The following is a 10,405-nucleotide window of genomic DNA, read 5'->3' as shown; positions in this document are numbered from 1 at the left end:
CTGGATCTGCACAACAACTTACACAATATACACATTAGGGGACAAGGAGGTGGCTTTTGCTGGCTTCATACTATCTTTTCATCGTCACATTTGGTTATTGAACAACTACAGAACGGGTCAAGCTATGTTCCAGAAAATGAGTTTTTATCAAATCAATAAATGATTAAAATCTGGGAGTCAGCCCCAGGTAAGATGGCCGCCACATCAGCTCAGCTACTGGGAAGCTTAATGAAATGAACTCAAAGAATTTCACATGTATTGTTTTCTAGATTTCTGTGGAGGTAAATGTTCTTCATCCAAACACTGACTTCTACAGCCAATCACTTTACTACCTTTGGAACACAGAGAAATGACTTTTAAAAGTCACAGCTGCTTCTTTGATGAAGTTATCTCAGTAATATGTTCATAGGAAACTCTCCTGAAGTAATCCCTGGGGATTTTCCCTCACCACATCATCATTACCATCATTATCTTTTTTACAGTGTATTCTAAATACTGATATATCTATAACAATGGCACATAAAACATGTGAACACAAATCGCTTCATTTCACATATTCCACTAAAACAGTACATCCAATAACATCCAATTAAAGGTAATATTATTATTTTTTCATTTTAAAACTCTTCATGATCTGCTTTCCCTCAGTGACTGTTAGACTTGTATTTTTACTTTATGCTCTAAAACTAAGTCAGTTCACAAATTCACAAAGTTCTGAATAAGCATTGTTACTGAGGTACAGGTATACAAATGACTAAATAATTACAAATGCTAATGCGAGTGAGCAATCAGGCCTTCATCTGACTTAGTAGCTGACTAAGCTGGCATTTAGTTACCTGCAGACAATCTGAAAGCCGTCTACTGTTTTCATGTTGCAGATCCTGCTGAGGATTAGCTGAATATAGCATGATCACACGTCCATTATGACACCATGAAATGCTCCACATGCTGAGGATTCAGTTACTAAACGGCAGAAAATCAGCACCAAACAATACATTTACTCAGCCAGTTTGTAACTGGAGGCTCTGGCTGCTTTTACCATAGAACACAAGGAGCAGTTGTTCCATGAATCAAAGTCTACAATGGCAGAAAATAGGTAACATCACCTTTATGGTTCCATGTGTTCCATCCACTAAGATCAGCTCCATGTTCAGAGGTCACACTACCACATCTTCATAGAAAACAAGCTTCCATCCTTTTCTGTTGCTGCTATGTGTTAAACTACAGGATCATTGTTATCTGTCAACATCCAGATCATATTTATAATGAAGCAATGCAGTTTGCAGACAATCCCAATGAAGTGTGACAGAGTTTGTGAAAACCAAATGATCTGCTGAAGCTAGATGTGGCCAGCAAGGCAACAGGGATGCAGCTACGCTGTTTTTCTCTGCCCACATCATCCAACCTATTGCTGGGACATTTACAGTAAAGCTTAACACTTCAGGGCCAACCTAAAAACCTGCCTTTGTTACACATGCAGAGAATCTTTATTACTACAGAGAGACCAACATTTTAAGCTCTGCTCATTTTGAAGAAGATTCTTGACATTCTTTGGAAGAGTTAAATGTGACAGTGATGTGTGTTTGAAATGTGAAATAAATGCAGTTTATGTAAATAGTAAATGGTTTCATATTTATGAAGGTGTGCTGTGAATCCTTGAATAAATAGCTTTTTACCTCTTGGTGCACCTTTTAAATTCTTTTTTTGTCTGGGCCATCTTTTCAACTACCTTAGTGATTTCAACCAGATGTTGACAGTGAACACCTCATGCGTATACGGAGCTCTAGAATGATTCCAGTTGCTTTATGTCGTTGCCGTTGCTCTCTCTAGCTGCCCTTTTGTCTTCTAATGCTCCAGTTTAGTTCAACTCTGGCTAGATTTCACCGTGTTAACTCCAAACTTGTTGCAGTCCGCCCTCATCATTCTTCCTTCAGCCAAGATGCGGCTGACACTCATGTTTGTGTGGAAGCAGAATAATAATCAAATAATAAGAAGAAGCTGCTGCATATGTCTCTATGCTTGCATCCAAAGCCTTGAGTGAAGGCGTATCATGAAGGGGAGAAGTTGCAAGGTTCCATATTTCATAAACTGTTTCTGTTGGGACTCAACTGGATGGCGTAATGCCCAAAGCTTCTGACCACAGATGTGCTTAATGCCACAATTTCTGCCATGCAGTGAGAGGCGTTTTAGTACCAAATGTTTCCCTCCTACATGCACTCTGGACTGGAAACACTGAGAGCTACTTTTTAGGATCTGATTGAATGTGACTTTGTAAAGAGCCTTGAGATGACGTGTTGTGAACTGGCGCTATAGAAATAAAATCTAATTGAAGTGAAAACATTTTAGTGTGGTTATTGTGGAGCATTACCTGATCACTGCTTGTTCCACAGGCTAAAAACCATTCTTTGGGGATTTAACAGGACATGAAGTTTCTTTTTCTTTGTCTCTATGTAACTATAAATGTCATCAAATAGTCGGCTTTTATCACTTCCATGCGTTTCATATTCCACATGACATAAATGTCTTAATGTGGGCGTGGCCAGCAGATTTTGTAGCATCTCCATAAACAGAGCTTAGACACTGAAACAAGGTTTACCACTTTGCAATATACTCTAGTTGCATATTCTATATATTAGCTCTACATGGCAATATTTAGCCCTAAAATCCCTGCCTGGTCCTACCTGATGACGTCAGTATTTGTTCACCCAGAGCAACTCTTTCCTTTTCCATGTTCTTTTTGATGTAGAAAAGCTGATGGCTGGAATATTTGGAAAAGCTTTCCTCACTTCCCTTGTGATCTAAAAAAAAGAATATTAATATTAATTTTGTATTATTTGTAATATTCAATAGTTTGTTTGTGTTGTAGTTCCATATTTCTGCCAGCAGGGAGCGTATTCACAACTACAAGCTCTACGCGCTTCTTCTTTTGTCTTTTTTCTCTTTGCGCTGATGCCGTTACTGCAGTTTAGAGAGAGTTAGAACAGGAGGCGTCAATATAACTAGTTACTAAGTAAATACTGATTAAAACTGTGTTATATCTTGAGTTATTGATCCTAGGAGATTATCTGCACCTGCCAGGAGGGTTTCTGGTTGCGGGACATCACCGTGTTGTTGTGTTTTGTCGAGTGAAAACTGCGGTGAGTAATGATGATTAGCGCTTAGCATAGCATGCTAACTACTGCTGATTCTGGCTGATTGCTCACTGATTTCATGGAGAAAGTATCTTTGTTATATTGTTATGCTTGGAGACCATGTTTAAAACCAGCTGGAGACAGATGAAGGTATATGAGTGAATTGAGGATGTAAAAAGTTGTGTTTAGTGTAAATTATCTGTGTTAATTGAGCTATTGCTGCATGTGATTTGTACTATTACTATATGCCAACTAATGCTATATAGTTAAGCGAGCTGGTTTTATGAGCTAAAACAAGCAACAGTGTGCTTTTGAGTTATTGAGAGACAGTAATTTAATGAATGATTAACAAACATGATTGAAATGTGATTTAAAATTATTCATATACACCATTTTGTGTGTGTGGGCTGTTTAAAAATTAATTTTATAGCTCTATGTGATACTTTGTCAATTTGAATGGTTCACTTTCATTGATTTAAGATTAAAAAGAGGATAAATACTGTACAGTTGATTTGGGTAAATGTATAAAAAGAGAAAGAGATTAATGTAAAAGCTGCTGCTCTATGCAGGTTGTTTTTTTGTATGAGTCGGTTTTGATCACTGATCTCTATTATACACTGGAGTGCTAATAGCCGCTGTTAGAACGAGTCGCTGTGAAGCCACCAGCCGCCATATTGGTACTCCCTATTTTCCTCCAGTAACTGGGGAATATGTGCGCTACAGCATCGAATAACGAGGATTTTCTCATGTTCAGGGGGGCTTAAAACTTTTTAAATGTCAAATGCCATATACTTTTATGTTATGCTCTAAAACTATCAAGTACTGAGAAAGTCATGTGCTGAAATATTTTGCATTTTATTTATTTACATATTTATATACCATTTATAAATATATAAATAACAATACACAAAAACTTATATTTACATATATGTATACATATTTATATATACATATATATATTTAATATGACTAACATGTAAAATATTTCAGCACCTAATTTCCTAGTAGTTGATAATGTTAGTACATCCACTGACTGTAGAATTACCTGTGAAACGTTTTCACACAGCCAGAAAACTGCTTGTTGCTGCAACCAAATCCTGTGGGATTCTGTGAGAGTAGGGAGGAGCAAGATGGCGGCCAGTGACTTCAGTTTTTAGGGCCAATCATCAATCCAGTGTATAATAGAGCTCAGTGAGCACCGAGCAGTTGTGAGCTGATTACTATCTTTCACGTTGTGTTTCAGACGAGATTTGTTCGTAAGTATTGGTTAATTAGGAAAACAATAATTGTCTTTTTGCCTTATGTAACTGAGGTGTAAATGATTGTACACTAAAGTTATGAAAATGTTTTTATTTTAGCTTGCAGCTAGAGTGACTGATTTGTAATGTTTGTTGCTAATCCAAAGCCTGGTATGTTACAGTTTACGATGGCTAAAGCGATGGCAGAGGTCAGAGGTCACTCTTCAATAAACTAAAGAGAGAAAGAAGTTTGGTTATTGGAGCGTCATTATCTGGCTGTCTAGCTGCTGAAATAATAAATAAATCAGGAAAACTCAGGGCGAGGACAGCACAGCTGCTTTAACTGTTTTCTTTCTCCACTCTTGGTCTCTTCAGATTGTAGCCGGGGCTGCTGTCCAGGAAGTACGGCGCTGTGCGCTGGTTCTCTTGCCCATATATGGAAGAGGCGGTGACAGAGCACACCTGGTGGGGGTGAGACAGGTAATGAGCATCTACATTTAAAAGCACGTACAGTCATGGCCAAAAGTATTGAGAATGATTCAAATGTTAATATTTACAAAGTGTACTGCTTCAGTTTTTATAACGGCAATTTGCATATACTCCAGAATGTTTTAAAGAGTGATCAGCGTAACAGCAATTAATTGGAAAGTCAATATTTGCCTAGAAAATTAACTTTATCCCCCAAAACACATTTCAACGTCATTGCAGCCCTGCCTTAAAAGGACCAGCTAACATGGTTTCAGTGATTGCTCCATTAACACAGGTGTGGCTGGTGATGAGGACAGGGCTGGAGATCAATCTGTCATGATTAAGTAAGAATGACACCACTGGACACTTTAAAAAGAGGCTGGTGCTTGGCATCATTGTTTCTCTTCTGTGAACCATGGTTATCTCTAAATAAACACGTGCAGTCATCATTGCACTGAACAAAAATGGCCCAACAGGAAAGAGAATGGCAGCTAGAAAGATTGCACCTTGGTCAACAATCTATCGCGTCATCAAGAACTTCAAGGAGAGAGGTTCCATTGTTGCCAAAAAGGCTCCAGGGCGCACAAGAAAGACCAGCAAGCGCCAGGAACGTCTCTTAAGAGTGTTTCAGCTGCGGGATCGGGCTACCACCAGTGCAGAGCTTGCTCAGGAATGGCAGCAGGCAGGTGTGAGCGCATCTGCACGCACTGTGAGGCGGAGACTCTCGGAGCAAGGCCTGGTCTGAAGGAGGGCAGCAAAGAAGCCACTTCTCTCCAGGAACAACATCAGGGACAGACTTATATTCTGCTAAAGGTACAGGGAGTGGACTGCTGAGGACTGGGCTAAAGTCATTTTCTCTGATGAATCCCCTTTCCCATTGTTTGGGACATCTGGAAAACAGCTTGTTGGGAGAAGACGAGGTGAGCGCTACCACCAGTCTTGTCTCATGCCAACTGTAAAGCATCCTGAAACCATTCATGTGTGGGGTTGCTTCTCAGCCAAGGGAGTCGGTTCTCTCACAGTCTTACCCAAAAACACAGCCATGAATAAAGAATGGTACCAGAATGTCCTCCGAGAACAACTTCTCCCAACCGTCCAAGAGTAGTTTGGTGATGAACAATGCCTTTTCCAGCATGATGGAGCACCTTGCCATGAAGCAAAGGTGATATTTAACTGGCTCAGGGAACAAAACATAGAGATTTTGGGTCCATGGCCTGGAAACTCCCCTGATCTTAATCCCATTGAAAACTTGTGGTCAGTCATTAAGAAACGGGTGGAAAAACGAAAACCTAGGAATTCTGACAAAATGCAAGCATTGATTGTGCAAGAATGGACTGCTATCAGTCAGGATTTGGTCCAGAAGTTGATTGAGAGCATGCCAGGGAGAATTGCAGAGGTCCTTAAGAAGAGGGGTCAACACTGCAAATATTGACTTGCTGCATTAACTCATTCTAACGGTCATTAAAAGCTTTTGTTACTCATAATATGATTGCAATTGTATTTCTGTACGTATGTGGTGACAACATCTGACATACACACATGAAAACCAGAGGGCAGCAGATCATGTGAAAATATAATATTTGTGTCATTTTCAGTACTTTTGACCAAGACTGTATGTTACAATAAAGATAATTATTGAATATTTATGGATATGCCAACACTATTTAAAATAAGTTGCTAATGTTAAAGTTAACTGATGTTATTTCTGAATATAAGGAAATTTACTCTTCAGATTTGTTTGTGGTAGGTGGTGATTATAACCTGACAGCAGATGACTGGATAGACAGATGTCCTTCTAGATGCTCTAAGAAAAGGTTGAATCCTACTTTATGTGAAATTAGCAACTCCAATAATCTCATAGATTTATGGAGAGACAAAAATCCTGGTGCTCTGGTAACATAAATGATTTATTCAGGAAATCTGAAATGACTGAAGACGACAGATGTAAAATCAATGAGATGTTCTATATGGTAAAAAGGCACAAGGTGCTTTTAGTGACCTAGAAAAAAAAATAGGCCAGAAAGAAAGAACATAAATTCATTAAATATAGACACCAAAGAATTCACAGATCATGAAGTTATTTCAGAGGAAATTAACATATTTTACTCAACTTTATATTCATCCGAATACAATCCAATGAACTCCAACATTTTCTAGAATAAATCAAAGAACATTTCCCAATAATAGATGCAGCTTTGAAGGAAAACTGTGAATCTGGTTTTAGACTGGAAGAATTATACAGAATGATGAAAAAACTGCTGTACTGATCACAGATCAGTTAAAAGATGATTTATCTAAGATTCTAAGTGAAACACAGTCTGGTTTTCTTAAAGAGAGATCTATCCACAACAAGCTGAGACTGGTTCTAGATCTGCTGGACTAAGAACATCTGCTGGAGGATGACGAAGTCGTTTTCTGTCTGGGTTTTTATAAAGCTTTCCATGGTTGAACAGCCCTTTATCTAAAAAGCTTTGTAGTATTTTGCTTTGGGAGAAAAGTTTAAAACAACTTCAGTTGCTTTACACCCCTGATTCTCTTTGTGCGGCTCGTCATGCCTGATCTGGCGGCTTGCAGCTCATAATCCTGTATAAAACTATAACACAGCCAAGGCAATAAATATTTAGGTGATAGCGTCTTCTTTACGGCCTGTTCACAACGCTGCCACGCTTGATGACTGACGTGAAGCTAGCGCACATCCTCGGGCCTTCAGCATCACTAAGTTACATGAGCAAAATGGATGGATTTCTACTAAAAAAGGGACAAAAACCAGATGGACAGAGCCACAGTGTTGTAGGTAACACAGAGGATAAAGATTCAGAGGACGAGGAAGACGAAATTCAACAGGAAGATGACGCGGGAGACGAGGCAGGCAGGCAGGAGCACATTCACAGTAAAAAGATCAAGATACGTGGAATACAAGACGAGAAGCGAAGGTTTCAGGACAAATGGACAGAGGAATTTTTATCTGTTCTTCACAGCAATGATCCTCTGTGCTTAATATGCAAACAAACCCGTGTGTGTTTCAAACCAAGTAACTAAGAGCGCCATTTCAAAACCACACATCCAAAATTCAATGAAAGTTCCCCAACTGGCAGCGAACTGAGAAAGAGAAAAATAACAGAGCTTAGCGCATCGCCTGAGCAACAACTAAACCTTCTCCACAGGACAACTTCTACAGCAGAGCCTTTAACAGAGGCATCTTTTCAGGCTGCAGGGATTTAGGCAAGGGCCAAAGAGCCATTCTAGGACGCTGAGATGGTGAAAGACTGCTTTTTAGCCTCAGCAGGAATAATGTTTGCAGACTTTGACAAGGATGCAGTTGTTAAACAAATAAAAGCATTACAGCTGTCTGATTCAACAATAATGAGACGGATGGAGGATAGTGGACGGGACATAGGTGAGCAGCTGCTGACTGAGCTGTGGGCAGTGCCCTGTTTCAGCATGGCTCTGGATGAAAGCACGGATATCAGCCATAATGAGCAGCTGTGTGTTTGGCTGAGCTTCCCCAAAGAAAACACTTTGAAGGAGCAAATGTTGGCCTTACTTCTGCTTCTTGGCCAAACCACAGGTGAGGATGTTCTGAATGCACTGTTGATTTTTTTCTTATCAAAACCATCTAAGCTGGTCCAAACTTCAAGTGTACTGATGGAGCTGCAAGCATGGAAACACTAGCCTGAGTTAAAGAGCCACACTGGATCATCAGCTGGCCTTTCTAACAGATATTACCATCACCTGAACTCTGTCAACCTGCAGCTCCAGGGAAGAGACAAGTTGCCAAGTGACATGATGAGGGCAATCAGAGCTTTCCAGAACAAAAGAACTGCTCTGTGGATATCTGACAAAGACCTCACACACTTCCCAGGACTGAAAGAAAACCCCAAAAGTGAGCGTACTCTGCAGCAGAGCTTCAGCTACAGTGGTTTAGTTGAAGTTTTGGAGCTGAGTGGGGAGTTTGAATCCAGGTTCAGTGATGTGAATGAACATAAGGGCATTTTTAATCTTAGTGAAAATCCCTTTCATGTGGATATATCCTCTCTTACACCAACCATCACACAGCTCTGCCCTAACAGCCGCGCCTCTCTTCAAAGTGAAATAATTGAGCTGCAAGCAAATGACTTTCTCCAAGCTGAACACAGAGCAGGTGTTGGTAACTTCTGGAGCTTGGTTTCTGAAGCAGACTTTGCCAACTTCAAAGCACTCGTACAGAAGCTGATGTCTTTCTTGGTGAGCACATACACATGTGAGTCAACATTTTCAACCATGAACATTATCAAGAGGAAACAGAGACACAGACTGACCAACGCTCACCTTGAATGCCTCACTATAATCACAACAATAAGCTACAAATACAACATGAAGAAGGTTAAGGACATGCATGCCAGCTTCTGCTCTTCCCTCTATTAAGGTAAATAAACACTTTAATTAAAGTGGGTTCTGTGGCACTTTGGATGGAACGTGTTGAGATTCATTTTCAATAAAATTTTAATGTAAAATATATTGACTGTGCTGTTTTTTAATGTGGGGTAGCCAGTATTTAGGTAAAATGGTTTATTTATGTCAGTGACTTGGTAAATTGTGGTAACAGTGGCTCTCCTCTTGACCTTGGTCTGCCAATATGGCTCCTGTGAAAAAATGAGTGAGTATCACTGCTTTACACGGACATCAATAGATCAGCATTTTACCTTCAGGAACTTCTAAAGGTTTAGATGTTAAAAGAGGAATCCATCAATGTTGTCCTGTTTCACCTCTGATGTTCATTATGGTGACGGAGCTGTTAGCAACTTTTATAAAAATAATTCAAGTATGGAACCGTTAAATGTGATGGAAGCTCCCTGGTAATTACTCAACTAGCAGATGACATGACCCTGTTCTTAAAAGACAAAACACAAACTTCAAAGGAGCTGAAGGAGATAAAAACATTTCTAAAGCCTCTGGTCTGCATTTGAATATGAAAAATGTGAAATAATGACTATAATAACAGTTGGCTCCAGAAAGATTTATTTATTTTTGGAAGTATTCTACTCATTAAAATGGAAAGTTTATTCCATCTCATTTACCCAGCTGTTTCATGTTCTATATCTGATAAAATGATTTAAAACTTAAATCAGGAAAACTTTAATTTCATTTGGAAAATCAGATGCCATTACATCAGGAGGTGACATAGTTATATCTTTAGAAGAAGGTTTAAATTTGTGATTTTGATCCAATCAATGGTTCTATTAAACTCAAAAATTACAGAGTTTCATTAAAAATTACAAAGTCTCTGGTATAATTTTCTTCTTACTATTTTTGAAGCTATTGCTGGGGTTACATTACTGATGAGATGTGACTTTGAAATCTTTAAATTACCAATAAAACTATCAGACTCATAAACAGGTTCTGCAATATTGGAAACTATTTTTTAAACCCAACTTTTCACCAAACTCTGTCCTGATTTGGAACAACAGATGAATCCTGATGAAACAAAAATCACTCTTTTAAACAGATTAGTTGGAGAAAGTCATTTGGTCTGTTGTACACCTTATGGAAGAAGACGGAAACCTTTAATTGTAAAATGCTTTTATCAGA

At 39.0% G+C, this 10,405-nt stretch overlaps 1 protein-coding gene across 1 annotated transcript in view; it reads left to right on the top strand.

Moving 5' to 3' along the window:
• The first annotated feature begins 4,787 nt into the window (after positions 1-4,787).
• Positions 4,788-10,405, top strand: part of LOC118560442 (kinesin-like protein KIF20B) — a 73,588-nt gene continuing 67,970 nt past the window's right edge. The window contains exon 1 of the mRNA XM_036131433.1: positions 4,788-4,840. Within this exon, the coding sequence (XP_035987326.1) occupies positions 4,806-4,840 (35 nt within the window). The 5' untranslated portion in view covers positions 4,788-4,805. The remainder of the gene's footprint in view (positions 4,841-10,405) is intronic.

This window comes from Fundulus heteroclitus, unplaced genomic scaffold (genome assembly GCF_011125445.2).
Source record: "Fundulus heteroclitus isolate FHET01 unplaced genomic scaffold, MU-UCD_Fhet_4.1 scaffold_43, whole genome shotgun sequence".
In the NCBI taxonomy this organism is placed as follows: Eukaryota; Metazoa; Chordata; class Actinopteri; order Cyprinodontiformes; family Fundulidae; genus Fundulus; species Fundulus heteroclitus.
The sequence above is the reverse complement of the archived record's forward strand: the minus strand, read 5'-3'. Positions and strand labels throughout refer to the sequence as shown.